Source organism: Bombus vosnesenskii, unplaced genomic scaffold, assembly GCF_011952255.1.
Source record: "Bombus vosnesenskii isolate JDL3184/JDL3185 unplaced genomic scaffold, Bvos_JDL3184-5_v1.1 scf7180000013297, whole genome shotgun sequence".
Classification (NCBI taxonomy): domain Eukaryota; kingdom Metazoa; phylum Arthropoda; class Insecta; order Hymenoptera; family Apidae; genus Bombus; species Bombus vosnesenskii.
In genome coordinates, this window is record NW_022882947.1 from 2,329,041 (window position 1) to 2,349,335 (window position 20,295).

The 20,295-nt window shown below is 41.6% G+C and overlaps 2 protein-coding genes across 3 annotated transcripts; one reads left to right on the forward strand and one right to left on the reverse strand.

Annotated features, from left to right (window-relative positions):
• The first annotated feature begins 3,496 nt into the window (after positions 1 to 3,496).
• Positions 3,497 to 8,721, forward strand: LOC117233538 (cytochrome P450 18a1). Its single transcript, XM_033493928.1, has 5 exons — positions 3,497 to 5,019; positions 5,514 to 5,635; positions 6,040 to 6,469; positions 6,829 to 7,093; positions 7,502 to 8,721. The coding sequence occupies exons 1-5, from the start codon at positions 4,647 to 4,649 to the stop codon at positions 7,929 to 7,931; spliced, it is 1,620 nt and encodes a 539-aa protein (XP_033349819.1). The 5' UTR covers positions 3,497 to 4,646; the 3' UTR covers positions 7,932 to 8,721.
• A 518-nt stretch (positions 8,722 to 9,239) lies between these two features.
• LOC117233539 (cytochrome P450 306a1) lies at positions 9,240 to 14,315 on the reverse strand. Of its 2 annotated transcripts, XM_033493929.1 has the most exons (8): positions 14,155 to 14,315; positions 12,524 to 12,923; positions 12,248 to 12,396; positions 11,724 to 11,926; positions 11,332 to 11,644; positions 10,953 to 11,108; positions 10,719 to 10,893; positions 9,836 to 10,515 (listed from the first exon to the last, which is right to left on the reverse strand). In XM_033493929.1, the coding sequence occupies exons 2-8, from the start codon at positions 12,843 to 12,845 to the stop codon at positions 10,334 to 10,336; spliced, it is 1,500 nt and encodes a 499-aa protein (XP_033349820.1). In that variant the 5' UTR covers positions 12,846 to 12,923; positions 14,155 to 14,315; the 3' UTR covers positions 9,836 to 10,333. The 2 variants fall into 2 exon arrangements, with proteins under 2 accessions (XP_033349821.1, XP_033349820.1); XM_033493930.1 differs by lacking the exons at positions 9,836 to 10,515; positions 14,155 to 14,315 and adding an exon at positions 9,240 to 9,819 and having other exon boundaries at positions 12,524 to 12,845.
• Positions 14,316 to 20,295: the final 5,980 nt, after the last annotated feature.

Genomic DNA, 20,295 nt, shown 5'->3' on the forward strand with positions numbered 1-20,295 from the left:
AGCGGGGATTAGATGGGTCAGCGTGCGAAATGGCTGTTCTACTCGACCGACGGTGGGCTCGTTCCGCTGTTATAATTCGAATTTTTCTCAGAATATTCATGCATCTCCTAGTCGAGTATCGGCTCGATCGCTAGTACCTGCAAGCGGGAACGACTGCGTGAGTGCGAATGGATCGTGTGCGGTTCGTGTACGCGTTGTAGGTTCCTTGGAAGGCGGTAGGAGGTTGGAATCGCGAGGTGACGAAGGAGGGAGTGGTAACACCTGGAATGTACGTAAGGTAAACGGCATCCGGGCAATGCCCTCGCATGTAAACAATCAGAAATCGCAAACTTGATTACGCGAGCAAGTTGTTTCTCGCGTATGCACACATTCGAAGAATCGATCACGTTTACGTGCACGCATGCTCACGATCCGTAACAGTTATACATATAGTAGTACGAGGACTTCGGTATATGGTAGCGTACTAGTTCTCCCCTTTTCACCTGTCTCCTTCTCCTATCGAAAAGTCTACAGTTTAATTCACCGATAGCTAGGTGCTACAGTGTGACGAGATCGGATACGTCGAATTAGGAATTACGATGTTTATCGAGCGAGGAGCAATCGATAAGAGAAAGGGGACAAGAAAGTTGAACCAGAACTGACGAAGCATCGGTAGCTGATAACGGTGGGAGATGACGTGTGAGATGAGATTATACTCTGGTTAAACTATAACTCGGTCAAACTATCAGTACGATATAGCGGCACATCATCTTCTTCCTCTCTTTTCCTTGTTCTACGACCATGTTCTTCCGTTTTCTACCGATACCGAGAGAAAACCGAGTCGTATCGTTTCTTCCCACCTCTCCAAATGTAAACTCTGTGTTATTGTCTCAAAGAGCCAAAGTCAAATTTGTCGTACGTCGGCGAGATCGTTCGATCGAGAGAATCACGCGACTAAACATCGGAACAAAGTTACGAAACGATACGTCTTACGTCGTCGATAGGTTCGTCCGACGGATCTTGGACAAGCAGAAAAAACGAGAAAGACGACTTTCCAAGAGATACGTAAAATTATCGTATAGATGTACGTGCAGGAAGAAACGAATAGTCATACAAACATACGATGCATGTTTAAAGCTTCTGAAGGTCGAATATTTATCTCGAGACACGCGTAGCACTTGGACGTATCAATATTCCGGCTAAGTCGATCGTAACTCTTTTTGGTTTCGGCGAATCGGTATCTGTTATTGGCCTGCTGTATTAATCGGTGAATCATTTTCCTTTCGTCTCGCGATGGGGGTTCGATGTACGCGTCCGATAATAATTGAACTCCTCTGCTTCTATCGCTGTTGTCGCATCGCGCGTGTCTTCTCCTGCTAATTGTTATCAATCGAAATTCATACTCGCCTCTTTTTATCTCCGTCCTTATTCCCTTCCATTCGAAATTGTTCCAAAGAAAATCCTACGCTAATTATACTCGAACAACGTTTATCATCTCGTTTCGATGATTCGAATTTTACAGAGTGAAACGAACGAGCGCACTCGTAATCGGATCGTCGAGTGACATCGCATCGGTTTTCGCAACCAATTTACACGACTTATGCTTCTTCTTGGACATACTTGGCAGAAAGGGAAGAAAAGTCGTGAAACCTGTTGCTAATCGTGTTACTATATTGCGCATGCATTACTATCGTAGAGAAGATGTTGCCGTAAAGAAGACGAAATTCGAACAATGAAAATATCACAGGGTGGTATCGAAACGATCAAAGCTGTAACTCGTGACACACATAGCGTAGATAATAGATAAGTGACAAAGATCGATTCGACGAGCCAAGACGATTTGATCCATTTTTTCTTACGTTTCTCCCGTTATCGTTTTTACATCGAGGATGTTACGTCAAGTTACATCTTGTTGCGAAGAAAGGCAAAAGTATGGGAAAATAAGCTATCGTTGCTGTTTCCAATGAAATCGAGGCCTTGAACTTTACGATTAACAGCGATAAATCGATTATTTTCGGTCGAATCGAGCAAACGTGAAGCCGAGACGTAGAGTGACAACACTTGGTGGAGTACGTGTTGTTCATGTTGCAGTAAAACGAGCGTGCGTTCTTCCCGGTTTCGAACGAACATTACTACAGAGAACTCGTATGTGTTCGATGGCAAAAGGGATATTTCTGGTATCGTCCCTGGTGAAAACCGGACATGGCTATCGAGAAAGAATACGAACTGGGTCAATGACCCAACCGCCGAAGAACCGCGAGACTGTTCAGCGGTGGCCAGGTCTGTGTCAGTATACGTAGCTGTGTGAAAAATGAGATTCGTTTAAACGCCGAAGAAACAATCTTGCTGCTTAAACGATCGTTCGTCTTATCGCTTGTTTCACGCTCGTTTCTCGTAACGTGCTTTCATGTTCGCGATTACGACCTTGTATCTGCTGAAAAGGAAAAATGCGCTCTATCCTTTGAACGGAGAAATAATTCGCGGCTCGGTGGAATCGGTTACGATTCGATTTACGATCGAATAAACTAGACTTTCAACAAAAAAATAGGAAAATCAAGAGAGAAGGAGACGTCTTCGCGCGTTAGAGCGCAAAGCGTATTTCGCCTTGTTCGCGTATCTATTATGCGACACTGTTCTAATTTTCTCTTGTTTATCCCTTTTCCATTGTATGTGTAAAACGCATGTCGAAGAAGGAGAGAAGGAGGAGGAGAAAGAGAAGGAGGAAAAAGAAGAGGAGGAGGAGGAGGAAAAGGAGGAGGAGGAGGAGGAGGAGGAGGAGGAGAAGGGACGACAAAGCAAAGATCGAAAGAATAGCTGACCCGAAGCGGATCCTTTGCGTGTAAAACGGAGAGGCACCGTTGGGTTTGGTGATAGCGATCCCCACCATAGGTTGACGGTTTCGAATCCCTGCAGGGGGCCCGAATGCCCCCACTCTATGGTGGCGGTAGAAGAGACCTCGTGGTCTTCGACCAACGAGACTGTGGTACAAGGAGTCCGCCCTTGCACCCTCGACGGAAGTTGGTCCACTACCCTGAAGGCAAAGCTCGTGTCGTACCCCCACCGAGTTTCGTGTCACCGTAACTCGTTCAACGGACCACCGTCTTACCTGACTCCTTCCGCTCCTTTACGTCCGTCTCTGCTCCTCTTTGTACCGTTGCCCCACCATATTCAGGGACTGCCGGGGGCAATTGGGAGGCATCCGGGGGGCCATTTAAAGCCGCTGGGGGGCCGGTACTCGATGAGTCACTATATAAGCGGGCAAGGACAAGAAGGTGTATGTTAGTGTACACTCAATCTTCCCGTGGCTCGCACGATTCACGAAGTAGCGAGCGCCGGTGAATTCGGCTGCGGCTGTGACCGACTTTTTTTTTCTTTCCCTTTATTCTTTTTCTTTTCTCACTCTTATTTCCTTTACTCTTTTCTTTCTTCACTCTTATTCCACTCCGATGCGTTTTTCTTCTTTTACCTTACACTATTCCATTAAATAATTGCCCAGCTCCTCCTCTCGCTCTCTTACTCGCTCTCTCTCACTCTCTCTCTCTTTCTCTCTCTCTCTCTCTGTCTGTCTGTCACTCGTTTCTCCCATACTTCCATTGACTCTCCCACCACGTTTCTTCCCCTAGTGCGTAAGAACAAGCGAGCGCGTTTATCACCTGTGCGTGCACGTTTTTCCTACTCATTGTCTCTGCTAGTTGATACGATTCGCGGTTTCTTTCTCTATCCGTTGCAGCGGACACTGCGTCTCGCGATATTTCACTTTATCTGATTTTTCGGCGAGCCTTCTCGATCGTTGCGTAATCGTTACTAAATCGGTATCGACGATTTTTCTTCCATCGTTTTTGTTTTGCTTCATTTTTTTTTTTTTTTTTTTTGATAAATCGCTCCAATTATCCTCTCTCGTACACGTGCGCACGCGCACACGCATAAACGCATACGCATTACACAGAAGCGTGCGCGCGCGCACTCTCCTTCCCCCTCTCCTCTCCTATTCCCCTATATTCCCCTCCAGATTATGCCCCACCAGCCTAGTCAGATTTGATACTTAAAGCCGCGAATTTCGGAAGCATCGTTTCGAGTAGGAAAATTGTGTTCGTGCCGATACGAAACCAGCCAGAGGGAAGGTTGACCGGTGGTTTTTCGTCGGGACGTGCGAACGTGTCGTGACGAGAAGGGATCGAAGAAGTTCTGACAGAAAGAAAGCGAGAAAGAGGGAAGGAAAGGAAGAAAGGGTCGTAGAAAGCGAAAGGAGACGAGAAAAGCGGAGACAGGGTTGAAAGGAAGAAAGAGGCGACAGAAGAAGGTGCTACACGGAGAAAGGAGAGAGGGAAGAAAAGAAAAAGAAGCAGAAAGAGAAAGAATAGGAAGTAACAGCGAAGGTTGTGTATAATATTAGGCGCCGAAAAGGTCGAGGTGATAACGAAAAGAGAAAGTAAACGAGGGAAGGGTAGAAATTCAATTTACGAAGCCGAGGGAAAGTTAGAACGATAAGAAGAGAAATATACGGAGAGGAAGGAAGAAACGAGTAAAAGTGTATCGGGATTAAGGGTTTGAGAGAAAGAAGCTCCCTATTTCGAATTGGAAAAATCGAAGGGAAATTTCGTTCCCGAAATATTTGCAGAAACGAACGCAAAACGTATTATTATAAAAGCGTAATTGAATATAGCGCGATGTTAGTGGAACACGCGACACAATGGGCTTGGCAAGCAATGGGTGGCACGAGAATCGAGGTCCTTTACACGTTTCTCGTGTTCTTAGGTGTATTATTGGTAGTAAGGTGCATGCAATGGCTTAGGTATGTGCGCTCTCTGCCTCCAGGGCCTTGGGGTGTACCCGTGTTTGGTTATTTGCCATTCTTGAAAGGCGACGTTCACCTCCGGTACGGAGAACTCGCAAAGAAGTATGGTCCAATGTTCAGTGCTCGACTAGGAACGCAACTGGTGGTTGTTATTAGCGATCATCGTACGATTCGCGACACGTTTCGTCGGGAAGAGTTTACTGGCAGACCGCATACCGAGTTCATCAACATCCTCGGTGGATATGGTAAGTGTATAACACGTGACGCCTGTCATGCTCGTTTTCCGATAACTAACTCTATCTCGATTTCGTGTTCTCGCATATTTTTCACTCTGCGTTTTCCCGTCAGATTCTTATCTCTTTCCTTCTTTCCCTTTTCACATTTTTATCAACCATCTCGCCGCTGCATGCGTGCGTCCGATTTTATCGCCGAATCTTTCTTTCTTTTTTCCTGTTTTCCACTTTTAGCCAACTGACTTCTACCTCTTTTTTTTTTTTCGTTATTCGAAATATTTCGTTCGTCTTGCTCGTAGATTATTTTTTCGCGTCACCGATTCTTTCGATTCCGTGATCAGGATTCCGGCAGGAAAGCTTGTATAGTTTACAGATAATTTATTATATTGTTACGCTGCGTACGAATTAAAACACGTTGAATCTCCTGTTTTTCGTTCGAAGCGGTTTCGTTCTACGAACTGGTCGGTTCCCTTGACTTTTGAAGCTCAAGAGTTTTTCTCTCGTAGGTATTATCAACACCGAAGGTGCTATGTGGAAAGACCAAAGAAAATTTCTTCACGATAAGCTCAGAGGCTTCGGCATGACCTATATGGGCGGTGGGAAGAAAATTATGGAATCGAGAATCATGGTGAGCGCTGCATTTTACAAAATTTCGTCTTTCCTTTTTCTATAGTTTTTCTTTCTTCCATGTACTACGGTAGAACCTGAGTAAAATTAACCAAACGATCGACTAGTGAGAAGTTTAAGAATAGTCCCTCATGTAAGAAACATTAAGAAATATAAATAGCAACTGAAACTGATAGTACATCTTTGCTCGCAAATCTCTATTTCTGACTAATATTAATATTTAAACATAGCTCGAAATAAACGACGTTCTCGTGAAAAAACCAATATATTCGATTATCCGAGCAGCGTGCTTCCCGATTGTATTCGAATAATCAAGGTTTCACTGTATATTCGCATAATACTTGCTTCGTTGCACTTGATATCAAGTAGATGAAAAAGAGACGAATAATTTCTAATTGGTTTTAGCGCGAGGTTAAGACGTTCCTTCGTGGATTGGTGACGAAACGAGGAACACCGACGGACGTTTCAGCTTCCCTTGGAATGTCGATCAGCAACGTTATATGTTCCATTATAATGGGAGTGCGTTTCCAACATGGCGACAAAAGGTTCAAAAGATTCATGGACTTGATCGAGGAAGGTTTCAAGCTGTTCGGCAGTATGGCCGCTGTCAACTTTATTCCTGTGATGCGTTACTTGCCTTGCCTTCAAAAAGTTCGCAACAAGATTGCGGAAAATCGCGCGGAAATGGCCGATTTCTTTCAAGAGGCGGTCGACCAGCATCGAGCAACGTTCGACGAAAGCACTTTACGAGACCTTGTCGACGCTTATCTGCTCGAGATCGAGAAAGCGAAGGGAGAAGGTCGCGCGACTACGCTCTTTCAAGGGAAAAATCATGGTGAGAGTGCGCCGATGATATATCTCGTACACAGACAGCGAATATTTATGAAATTTTCTATTTTCATTCGTATTTTCATGGACAAAGAAATGGAAATTTGTTTATTAAATGTGGTAACGAGCGCCGTACTTGAAATATTTCGTATCATTTTGCGCGCTGTTTTCGTTTATCTTTGATTAATATAAGATAGGAAGCGACGTACGTCGAATTTGTCGCCTCGGTTTAAACGAACGATGTCGATGAATTTTGGTTTCGTACGAAATTTAACTGAGAACTCCATAAACATTCGCAGTTCGCTCGTAAGAATCGCCTTTCGTTTTACACCACTCATTTCTTTCTTCTTTTCGTACTATTCATAGATCGCCAGATGCAACAAATTCTCGGTGATCTGTTCTCTGCTGGCATGGAAACGGTGAAGACCACGCTCGAATGGGCAATAATCTTGATGCTACATCATCCGGATGCGGCGACTGCCGTACAGGAAGAATTGGACCAAGTGGTAGGAAAATCGAGGATGCCTGCTTTGGAGGATCTACCTTTTCTTCCGATAACCGAAGCGACGATACTCGAGGTTCTTAGGCGGTCGAGTATAGTCCCTTTGGGAACCACACACGCAACCACGAGGTAATTATATCGTCTACAGATCCCACTGTTGACACGATACTTACGAGAATTCGTCGGTCGAATTTCCAACCTTGTTTTTTAACCGAATTACATCGAGCGGGATCATTCTCTCTTTCGTCTCATTACTATAATTGGGTTTCTTCAATTGGGTTAATATCTATCGATATACCGCGATAAAAGCGAAAGTAAAATCGAACCAGTCGCTAATTAGGTTATTTGCTTTCGAAAAACGTTGCTATCTTGTAAAGCGGTGAGTGGACGAGCAAAAGAGAAAAGGACAAAGACGAGACGCCGATATAGATATACAATTTTCGTAGTATTGGGGCGCCGCGATGAATGAATGGATGAATCACGATCTCGATGGAACGTGTGAGATAGTTAAGATTGAAAGGTGTAAAAATGTTTCAGAGATGTGACGTTGCACGGTTACACGATACCAGCTGGATCCCAAGTGGTACCGTTGCTGCATGCCGTGCATATGGATCCAGAACTTTGGGAGGAGCCCGAGGAGTTTCGACCGAGTCGGTTTCTCTCGGCCGAAGGTAAAGTCCAGAAACCGGAATACTTTATGCCTTTCGGTGTCGGCAGACGTATGTGCCTGGGCGATGTGTTGGCACGCATGGAGTTATTCTTGTTCTTTAGTTCGTTGATGCACACGTTCGAGTTGCGATCGCCGCAGGGCTCGTCCTTGCCGAGTTTGCGCGGCAACGCCGGTGTCACCGTCACGCCTGACCCCTTTGACGTTTGTTTGGTACCAAGAAATTTGGATCTCATCGAAGATACGAGCAACGATGTGATCCCCTCCGGCGCTATTCTGCGTAATATCGGCAGTCACTGAGTTTCCTGCTTTTTCGAACGCTCCATAACGATCAACGGAGCACGGTAATCGTTCCTAACGAGACCGATCCGACCTGGACCGACTTGGCCCGACACGATCCAACCTGATCCAATTCGATCTAATACGATTCAATCCGATCCATCGTACATTCGTCCATCCTTAATCAGCCCTACAATATTTCACATCATCGTCGAAAGGTTCGTTCGAACGCGTTCCATTATCCCTCCTTTTATTCTTCTCTCCATCTACCTATCGCATAAATGTCGTTTCACTCTCGATTTCTATTATTTAATTTCCTTGCGTGTACTAGCCAACATTTATACATATTTAGGGTAACATTTCGCTCTTTATTTATTCGCATTTAGTCATTAGCGTTATTTGATAAATGTATGTCGGTATAGAACGTGTGTATACGGTTGAATGATATGAGAAGTTTGCGTGTACATGTTCAAATTCGTTGCACACAATATATACAAAAACGATTTCGATAACAATTCCGTCAACGATGATCCGTCACGTTCTAGAGATCGTTGTGTTGGCGCAGTCTCGGACGTAAAAAGAGACAAAAGACTTTTAGATAGTAATGATAATAAGAGGAATCAATTATTAGTAACGGTATTAGAAATAAGTAGTGGTAGTGGTAGCGGTAGTAATAGAAATAGACAAAAGTAGTAACGGCAACGATAGTACAGGCGGTAGTATTGGTAAAATTATAATTGATAACGACAATATCGATGATAGCGATAGTGGTAAATGCTAGATTAAGAATTTCGGGTTAATAAAAAAAAAAAAAAAAGAAAAAAAAAGGAAAAAGAAAAAACAAAAGACCGTGTAACGAAGTACGCTGTGAGTGTGCGCACAGATATTCGTAAGTTACTGTATTATGTACATATCTAGGTATTATCTTGATAATAGGCGGTGAACGAGAGCGCGAGATCGTCTTCGACTAACGAGTTCTCTTTCCCTTATCGTTCGAAAGTTTCGACGCGACTAAATTCGAATGGATTAGATCGTAGGGCTGCGCGTCGGATGGACGCGGCTGTTGACCTAGAACAGTGATTTTCGTGAAAGTTAGAACGAGATTCTTGCGACACCACACACAGTGTAGTTACGTAGCGTTTCAGAATTCAAGACCAACATCGAACTCGATCCGTTGGGTGCGGGCAAAGATTAAGGCTGTGAATTTCGAATTTAGGACATGGGACCCTCGAGATTCCTGTGATAACGCGATCGTAAAATCATTTCCAAAGATATATTTTGTTGCGTGTCCGGCGAAAGCCGACGAACCATCGACGCGGATTCCCCCTGGTTTCTTTATATTCCGTCATCTTTCTTCCTCTTCATCGTTCCTCTTACGTTTTCCCTTTGCCGCGGTGAGCTTTAACGCCACGTATATATCACCGCGTCGATGCTTCGTTTGTATTCACCAGTAAGAAATTTATATGCTGCATGCTCGAATTGCGGAGCACCGCATTGTGTTCACCCGCCGACCGCGAATCTGTGTTACTTAATGTTATTATCTATTTTTCTTTTTTGTAACGATCATTAAACAATGTTAATGTCCATATGACCAAGCTTGTAATTATAATTGATAATACGTGTGTCTCCTCTTCACACGAAATAAATCGATATTTTGTATTTCATGAAAATCAATCATTGCCTCGTATCGTATCGTGCGTACGTTGTTGCTCGACGAGTCGTGTTCACGAACGGAACGACCGTCACGATTATGTTCGTGACTTTTTGTGAGCTGAAAATTACATTCCCCGTTTTATTTCGATCCAGTAGTCGATGATCCTTTCTCTTTTTTGCTTTTCCTTCCCCACAATTTATTTCGTATTTATTTCATATTTCTCTCGGTTTGTATTACGCTTGAAACACCGTTTCGCTAGAAAGAGAAGAAGAAAAAGGGAAAAAAGTAGAAAAAGACTGTAATTACGAGGAGGATGAAGGGGATACCTTTTGTGCGTTACGGGGAATCGATTTTGTGTTTTCCGAATTCGCGAATATACCTGTTGACGAAAAGATTAAGAGAGCCAGAGATGGAGGGACGGGAATGTGGGCGGAAGCTGAACTTTCGGGATGACAGGCGATATAGCTCGACCAAGACGAAAGAACAGGTATTTAAGAAAAAAGACAGATACAAAAAAGGAGCGAACAGCAACAAAGGGGGGAAGAGGGGAACAGGGGGGGCGTGATTGAGAAAAGGAGAAACGAAAGAGTCGTTCGTTTATCCGCTGGACGAAAACTTTCTAAACGATCGATCGTTCGACCAGGTTAATTATGAAAAGTATATATTTTCGTAAAACACGCTTGTGATAGTTGTAACTTGTAACGATGATCGATCAGATTACAATAGCCGTTCTATTAGATCTACATCTTTTATTGATTATAATCGTTAATTAATGATGTCGTGGAACGAACATCAAGCGATGTGGTTTCGGAACTAACGTAATGCCACAATCGCCTTCGAGATCGACGATCTCGTCCGGTGGTATGGATATAACGAATGCGCGCAGTATCCTCCCGGCGAACAAAAATAGTATCATCCTAGCGAGTTCCTCTCCCACGCAAATGCGTTTTCCTTTGAACAAAATGAAATCAAACAAAAGAAAATTAAAAGAGAATAGAATGAAATAAAAGGGGTAGAAAAGAAAGAAACGCGTCTAGCAGGTATTTGTTATTCGAATAAATACGATGAAGCAGAAAGTACATATCTATAATATCACGAAGAGAAGGTGAACGAGAGAGAAGAGAAGGAGCGGGAGAAAAGTCGAAGATAATTACCACTTTGAAATGGGAGAAACGATTCCGGTTTGAAGAAACTTCCATCATCGGATAGGAATCTGTCGGGTCGAAATTCGAGAGGATCTTGCCAGTAAGCAGGATCGGTGTGAATAGCCCACTGCATCGGCACGATCATGGTACCGCGTGGTACATCGTAATCACCTATCCGCATATCCTAAACAGGCGAAATTTCTCATAGAGAAATTGGAATTTGATTTATGGACGGTACGGTACCTCTGATGTTCCATGAGGAATACCGAGTGGTGTAACAGTCCTTATCCTCTGCACTTCGGCTATAGCAGCCTCGAGACGAGGCATAGCGATTCTATCGTCTAGAGTCGGCTGCTCCCCTTCCTTCAAACATAGATCCATTTCCGATTGTACCTTTTCCTATGAATAATATAGTAAATAGAAGTGATAAACGATCCAACTGCCTTTGTGTGAATGTGTCATGGGATAAATAGTTTGCTTTTCCGAGGAAAGACAAATATGGACAAAGGTTGTTTTTGCTACGAGCTTACCAATCGGCGATTCTACTTAACGCTTTATCTTACGATCTCCCTATAGAAAATCTCACATACCGTAGGAGGAGCTGTAGGAGAGTGCAACATACCTGCTCCGTAGGATGGGCAGCCATGAATAAGAGAAACCAACGAAAGGTGGTCAAAGTAGTATCAGTTCCAGCACCAAAAAGATCTGCTAATAAATGGTACAGTTGGGGTTCTGTGAAAAACTCGGATTTTGTACCGTTTTCCTTCCTCATTTGTTCGTCGAATGCTGCCAGAAAGCTCTCGACTCTATCCGTATTTTCTGATGCTTGCGCGATCTGTGCACGGTGTTCTTCGAGTATTTCCCGATATACTTTATGCGTTTTCTCCTTTCCATCGACGATCGATTGTATCGTTCGGCCGTATCGTGGTAAGAATCTGAAGAGCAATTTTTACGCATAAATTTGTCATTCTTTTATTTTAATAATGTCGTTTAAAATTTGTCACTTGGATGTACCTGAGAAAAGGTAAAAAGTTGAGCGGTCCAGCGACACCAATTTCTTTCACTCCTTCTTCTTGCAGATGTCTTAGCCATTTCCAAACTTCGTCTTCCTCCTTATAGGTTTTTCCAAATACGATGCTATTAACAAGATTACCCATACAATGATGAAGCGTATTTAATGGATCGATCGGTCCATTTGCCCCGCGATTTTTCAGTGCCTATCATACGCAGACGAAGAAAATTGTATAAAAAGTGATTGATGTATCATCGATTGATATATTGCGACGACGTATTCAATTCAATTCATGCTATTAACAGGATTAGATATCAGAAAGCCAAATATTTTTGTTCTCAACATGTAATCCATTTGGAACTGATCTTCTTGGTATTTACTTTTTCACCAAGCAAATATTTTGCTATTTTAAGTTGTCGTAGTATTGTTGTGTTTAGTCGGAAATTCTACTATCAGGGTTAGTGTATATGTATTACAACTAGTTATCGAAAGAAGCAACGAAGCGGTGACTAATAACACGACATACCGTTGCACATTCATTTGCTGCATCGGATATTCGTTTCTCCATTTTCTCTCGCTTTGGTCCTTCGTGCTTTATCATTCCAAAGTTTCGTAAGCAATTGCTAACGAATTTTCTCTGATCCTTCCACCGTTCTCCCTCCGCGCAAACTAAACCTGCACAAAGTCATTCGAAATTACGAAATAGTATTTATAATATCGTTACTTTTTCCTATTTTTCGATTTATAGAATCAACGAGTATAGTTCCCGAGCGATACACATGATTTTGTCAGATAATCTTACCATATCCCTTCATAATTCCGTGTGTAAGGTACAAAGGTGCTCTACCGGTGGACATATCTTTCGAGAAGGTCTGCTTTATTAATTGAGGATCCGACAATAAAACAGTATAAACGGAACCCATGCGAAATCCACATATAGGACCATAAACTCTGGCTAAATTCGTCAGAGTTTCGTGTGGTTTTTTTGCATCGATCCATGGAAGATAGCCGACGATCGGAAGTTGCCAAGGACCAGGTGGTAGACGACGTACCTTTCGATTTATATAGAAGACGTATACAAGAACGGAAACGAATAAAACGAATATCGCGTAAATGAAGTTCATCGTGAATCAGTTCGCGAAGCAGCGACGAAGCATCGAGCGATTCGATTGAATCTTCTGAAACGATGTTTGCTGCGTTACCTGTAACAAAGAACAAACAAATTACTTCTCGCTCGGTCGTATCGTAATTGTAGAGACATCCTGTATGTTTGTAATAATTGACAAGTATCCAAATACTCACGTAATTATTAACGCAAAAACGTAGCAAATATTTATTGACGATAACACCGAACTAAAACGCAATTGAAGTTGAGCAAGAACATGCGTATGAAAGCTATTTTAGCGGATATTAAACGATGGAACTACCCAGTTACGACGTAAACGATTGACTGGCAATCCTGAGTAGTCCGGTAAGTCGGACACAAGTAAGAATAGAAACAATTTAAATTTTTGACTTTCAAATAGTCGATCAACCGTTTTACAATTGAGATATGGCTACACGATCGAGACGGTCAGAACGATCTGCTTATTCTGGTTTAGTATGAATCGCTTTAGAATTTTGTATTTCATGCGAAGGTTATATATATTATATATATTATGTTCACTCGAACGTTGCACTTATAATTATTTATATATTGTATCCTTAATGACACATTATTTGTTATTTTGGTGTAAAATGCTACGATTAGAACAGTTACAAAGAACCATGTTGCACTCTGAGGCTATCAAAAGTATTACTGCCACAAACTACTGACGCTAATACCCTCCTCTCGTCGTTTCTTGCTATCTCGTTTGTCAGTCCATTTGTGATATTTCGTGGACGTGGGTAAATTTCCAATTTCTTTTCGCTCTTAGATTATCTTTGGTAATTCCAAGAACTTTTCAACCGTTATTGTGTTAGACTATCGCTGCTCTAATCTAAACCCTAGGACCTTAGGATCCTGGGACAAAAATAGCAAGTAAAAAAGATACTATTTCACAAGTTTCGCTTATCTGACCCATCTAGGACAAGGAAAAACTGTTTTTTGTTTCGACCATCTGCTTCTTACCTGATTTGTTTTGTGGAACTCGATCGTGGGTACCCCGTTTTTTGGCTTTTTTTTTCTTTTTGAAGAGATTTAGAAGGTCTTTGAAAGGTTAGGAAGAGACATCTATCTCGAGGTCCTAAGCTTAATCAGACTTACAACTTTCACTAATGTCACTTACAGGATAACATTGTAAGATATGCATACGTATACGCACTGTATTCTACCTAATGTTACCTAGAAGTTAATCAGTCAGTCTTCCATAATTCTAACCTAATGTATAAATATATGAGATTTACTCTGTATATGAGATTACTCTGATTTACTTTCGTATCTATGTTACTTACAATTTACATGATTACGCAGAGTTAAACACTATATCTGGAACTGTTTGTCTTTGCAAATGCCGTCACTGCAGTGACACCATCGTTTAGACGAACGCTAAGCTTGCTTCTTCTCTTTCTCTATGGTCAGCAGAAATTGTATAAGCACAATATATTTTAGCGATCTAACGCGAATCCACTCAACTACTTCTTTTTTGAAGCTGTGAACCGCAAGTAAATATTTTGATTACATCTTCCTTCGCCACTGGAAAATTTCAAAGGGACGCGAAGGCGAAGGCGAAGGCGAAGGCGAAGGCGAAGGCGAAGGCGAAGGCGAAGGCGAAGGCGAAGGCGAAGGCGAAGGCGAAGGCGAAGGCGAAGGCGAAGGCGAAGGCGAAGGCGAAGGCGAAGGCGAAGGCGAAGGCGAAGGCGAAGGCGAAGGTGAAGGCGAAGGCGAAGGCGAAGGCGAAGGGTTGGTTTGAAAAGTAGAAGGAAAAGTAAAGGGAAAGGTGGAGTGGAGTGAAAAGGGTTCTTACTACTATCCTTGGCAATAAGATCTTGATCAAACACAATAAGTTAATTGAAACTATTGAAGTTCCTGAGATGTAATATGTTACGATATGTCCCACGGTTTAGCAGTTATACTTTGTCGGTATATTCTATGGGTAGAATCAGGCACAAAATGTTACGTAAACATTGGTCAATCAAAGTTTCATTAAAAAGTTATATTAAAAATACAAAATACAATGAGAATAATACTTTGACTTTCAATATCACCTTCGATTTCACCCCATTGAACTTTTATTTGCGGATAACTTTAGAGAGATTCAATCTTTTATCGCTAGCAGTTTCGTATCGTAGTGAGGTATTAACAGCTAATAAGAGTAGATATTATTAAGTGAATGTTTGGCAATAATCGTCTTTTCAATCATAAAGTGACATAAAAATCAACAAAACAAGGCTTATATTCTCCCCGTGTAGTCTTCGTAAGAAATTTATATCTTCTTTCCTATTTCAATAAGTACGATTTAAATATTGAAGCTACCTCTTTACTGATCGAAACTCTTACATCTTTCTCAATTGTACCTATTCTGTTCTGTACATTCCTCTCTCTTCCAAAAGTTCAACATATTCGCTCCTTCATGCGAGGTGAACTATTCGAATTGAATTCGCGCCGGTGATAAACTGCTCAACCTTTTAATGTAATTTTATTATTTTTCATTTAACCTAAGGACAACTACTCCGAACTCGATAAAATGATTTTTCTCCAAGGCTGGTTGATGACCGCAGACTTTTTGTCAACTCTCTTCGAAGGGTATAACGAACTTTATGCTGATCGCAATCCTCATGGACGAACCACGTAGCTTTTCTTCGTGATCCTTCCTGTCCTCCACGATTCACCTTTCCCTGCATTCATATACTCTATTTGTTCCTGCACTTTTCGTTCGACCTATCGTACTACTCGATAATTCATCGACCTGAAATTCTATTCTTCCTTTTTACCTTCTCTCTTTTTCTCTTTTTCATATTTTTTTACTTTCTTGTATTCTTATTTTTCATCTTTATTTGTGCTATTCGGTGAACGTAGAGTCACCATTGTTAAAACGAATATTATAGTAGGAGGTGACCATATTTAAAGGAGGGTTAATGGTGGAACAAGATGCAGGATTGGCACATAGGTACCAGTCTATCTACCTCTTTCCTCTAATTCTTGTGGTAAGCAGGTAGAACCGGGGCAACGATCGACTGGGGTCATTGGCTGGATCCAGTTATCAAGGTTAGGGTCCTTTTCTTTGCTCGCGAGAGATCATCGTTTCTCCTCGATAAATTTCTCAAGTTTATTCACCCGTATGCGAGTCGCATCGCAATGCGATATGTCAAGATCAGCCAACAGCTCCTGCCTTTCAATTTTAATTATTTATCAACTACCAGGTAAACGATGACTGACTAGTAAGTTTTACATGCTCTTTAAAATCCTTCGCATTTAATGGTTCGATGACTAGTAATGCGTACCCGTGCAAATCGAGAATATAACGAAACTATTATCGCTAACACATTGGTCTCGAAGGAAGTCGTATAGGGTGGCTGATTCGAGCGACGCGAAAGACAAAAGGAATTGAAAAAGTCTTCATAACGAAAATGATCCTTGCCAAATTTGTGGAGGCTCTTCTTAGAGTCTAGAGGCTAGAAAATGATCTACGTCTTGATTTATCGTCGGATAGAAATTAAAAGGTTCTACAAAAATAATGTCAAACGCGATTTCATTTTTCTAGAATATAACTACAGTTAGACTTACAGCAATTGTATAGTATGTGTGTAACGTATTGAACAGGAATTAAAGATGCCAGACTGTTCTTTCGTTATTCTGGAAAAAGACAAACTCGGGGACGAATCATTTTTGTTCAGATAAAAAAATTGATATTCGATTTATTCCCAGTTGATGCTTGTCCCGTACCCGTTGTCTGCCTCCTTTTTCCTCAGACTGTGTGTGTGAGTACAGTTTCTTTTTGAATGTCCGATCGGTCGCACGTTGTCGCCATATCTCGATCTTTCTGTTGCGAGACCCGTTCACACGAGAATTCGCAGATTCGACAGTCGAACCAAACGTGGTCGTGCGGCCAACGACCGCGACTTTCTCCTTTTATGCTAATTTTGTTAATACGCTATTTTCACGACTTTCGTACTTCGCAAGCATGCCATTTTATCGTCCTGTATCTGATGCAGGACGGGCCGACGAACCAAACGAAATATTTTTGGCGAAAGGAGATAATTAAGAAACAGTTCGTTGCTCGCCCTATTACGTAAAACCATATCGAAGCATTTCAGAAAGTTCAACGAATTTGACGGTTACGATAATGGAACGAACCTAAAGTCGCATACACTGTCGGCCATAAGTATCGGGACAGTTTAATTGATTTATGGTAACGGTATATGAATTTTATTAGAGTACAAACTAACGATGAATTAATAATTAGAATCGACATTTACTGCTTTCTGATGAAGCCACCAAGGATATAACCTTAAGCTATTAAAAAACATAGCAGTAATATATTTTAGTATTCCCCGTATACGCTATTACATACATTTGCTATATAAATATCATCGTATTAACATCGGTAGTATTTCTATCACTTTGCAAGATTAGTCCTCTTAATCTGATCTTTGTAATATATCGACGATCGACTAGTGTCGACAGATAATTGCGGAATATTCTATCCATATGTAATAGGAAATAATTCGATTAAACAACCTGTTGGAACAAATTGAACGAAATCAGAGAACGAGCTTCCTGATTTGAATTACGAACGATTCATCAATGGATCGGTGGTGGTTCTCCAGACTTAATGTATGCGAATAAAGGATAGGTTGTGAGTGACACCATGATTCGTGATACAGTACGATACAGAGAGTATATACAGAGTTCGTTGCCCCATAAAAGAAGGTGGGTGTATTGGCCCCGACAGGCGTTTCTGGGTTTATTACCTACGTCAGTTCGATCGCAAACTACCGTGCGTCTATACCCTGTAACACTGTATTATTTCGACTGGCGACTGATTGCCAGTAGAGAAGTACGGTAAAAAAAATTATGGAACGCACCTTTCGAAATTTCTCCTCGGAAGGTAATATACATCGGATACGACAAGGTAATACATCGATGAAAGCATTTTAATGTCTTTTAAACCCATCATGGTTTTACACGCTATACGAGTATTTCTAACAGGCAGCGCATACTTGCTGCCTTTACCGTCTTACTTTCTCTTTAATTCCCTTTAAACCCTCCAGTTTCTTTACGCACACTCGCTACCTGAAGTAGCGTTCCTTCTTTTCTTTAATTATTTCTCCTTGATACTTTCACGATGGAAATGCTCGATTTGGAGAAAAGTAAGGGCGGAAAGGAATCGATTACTCTTTCGTGTTGCAGGTACCAACGTGTGCTTAACGCTCGACGTTATTTTTTAGCAAAGAATTAAAATTCTTCGCGATGTGCAATATGCGATCTGCAAAAAGAAGCGCAATTACACTCGCGAAGAAAGCGAAGACGTAGGAAAATCGACATTACCACGCCACTCAACTTTTTCTTCAACGATCGTTCGAATCAACGTGTTGCATACATTTGACAATATGTTTCATCGGTACGAAATTTTGAAGAACGAAAACGAATCGAAATGAATCCAGGCGACGATGAGTTAAACCCAGCAATAAAAATAAGTGAATGAAGTCGAAGATGATGGTTGTCTCACGATAAAAATATTCTTTTGTTGAGAACGATGACGATAGCGGTAGCAATAGGCGATGACGACGATAGTAGCGGTAGCGACGTCGTTTCTGCTGTCTCTTCTAGCGTCGGGGCTGGTTGTTCGTCAGCGTGGCTGTACGGTACACAGCTTCTTAGTGGGGATGGAGGACACTTTCACTCTCACAGGTGTATGACCGAGTCGAGAGCTCGGAAATACTTGTTACCTGAACGAGTATCGTTGGGGAAAGAGAAGGGGGATAGAATAAGGGGAATGGAAGGGATAGAGGGGCGACGAGAAAGAGATCGAGAGCGGGAAAGAAAGAGGGAGGAAAAAGAAGGGAGGGAGGGAGGGAGGGAGGGACACAAAGAAACGTGACAAACAAATAAGAGAAATGACAAAACTGTCTAATTTTTGCAGCTATCTAATAATAGAATGGTACGTATAAAATGTCGCCTTTTTTCAGAGAATCTTTTAGTCGCATCTTCGGTTATCGCAAAGACGTTATAGTCTGCGCAGTACTTAATTTCCAATTATCGTTAAACGTATCGATACCGTATGTAAATTAAAGTCATGGTGTGAAAAAAAACAGGGTGAATAAAAAGGAAACGTATTAGAGATAGGAATGAATGGTTCGGAAAGCGGAGAATGTCGCGTGGTCCGCTGGATAACGACCCAGTGTCCACGTGCTCGTACGTATATTTTCAATTTTGTTCGAAATTTTACCAGTATGATCGTAAATTTTAAAAATTTAATAAAATTTCAAAATTCCTATAACACACGTGATATATTCGGAAAAGGTTTCTAGAAGTGTCCAAATACTTTCGGCAGTCACTGTAGATGGGTAACGAGTAGCGAGGCAAAGACAAAAAGAAAAATAAGAAGATAGAGTGCGAAGAGGCTGGACGAGGTCAGTGAACCATGAAAGAGTATGGTTTTTTGGTCAGTGTACGCACTACCGAAATACGTTCCCGACGCGGCGAGACGTTCCCGCCGATATTTCTCCGTGGGTCCCCAGTCGGCCCCAGTGGGTCAGTGGTTCACGAAGAACCTCTCGAGGATACACGCGAGAAAGATACGATCCTTTTGCAACACGCTCGATGTTTGTTCGTATTTTTTTCAACATTACGTATTTAAACTAATTCTGTTCACGTTTTATCATAAACGTATTTATTATATTCACAACTAATATTTTATATGTGCGAGATATATTTTTATTGGACATATTTGTTTATACCGTTAGCAAATTGATTGTTTTTCAATACAGTGAAACGAATATTCTCTAGTTTTCAGAAGCATATGTAACTTTTTTAAAGATTTCATATCCCAAAATATGGAAAATTAACGTGAGTCATTATCGCTATTAATATGGATATGTTCCATAAACATATGATAATGTTTACAAGAAATACATTGTAGTTTCTGTATACATTTTCAGATTCGTTTCAAGTTATAGCACGTTGCACAGAGAATCGCAAGATCATTTGCAATGCGTTTGACATGCAAACAAAAGTAATCACGATTTTAGGAGAGGACAGAAACGGGGAAATGGTTGGAAGTAAACGAAAGAGAAATAGAGAAAGAAACGAATGCGAATGTTCGGGCAACTCGATAGTTAGCCATCGTATCTACTTGAAAAAGGTGTACCGATCGTAACAGACGCGAAAGAACCATTCTGCTTGCTTGCGGTTCCAAGAAATCCGGTTAGAATTTAGGCTATGTGGAGCTCCTACTCGAATCTGGAACAGGCTGGTCATTGACCTTGCTTCGATCGCTCTTTGAAAAGATTTTCAAGCGTGATTACAAGTTTACCAGTGATTGTCTTCGACACGCGACACGAGACATTGTCGTTCTCTCCACGCACTTTCCGCTATTCGAACGCGATCGAGAACTGTTGCGAGGCAATTAAATATGAAAATAGTTTTTCAAC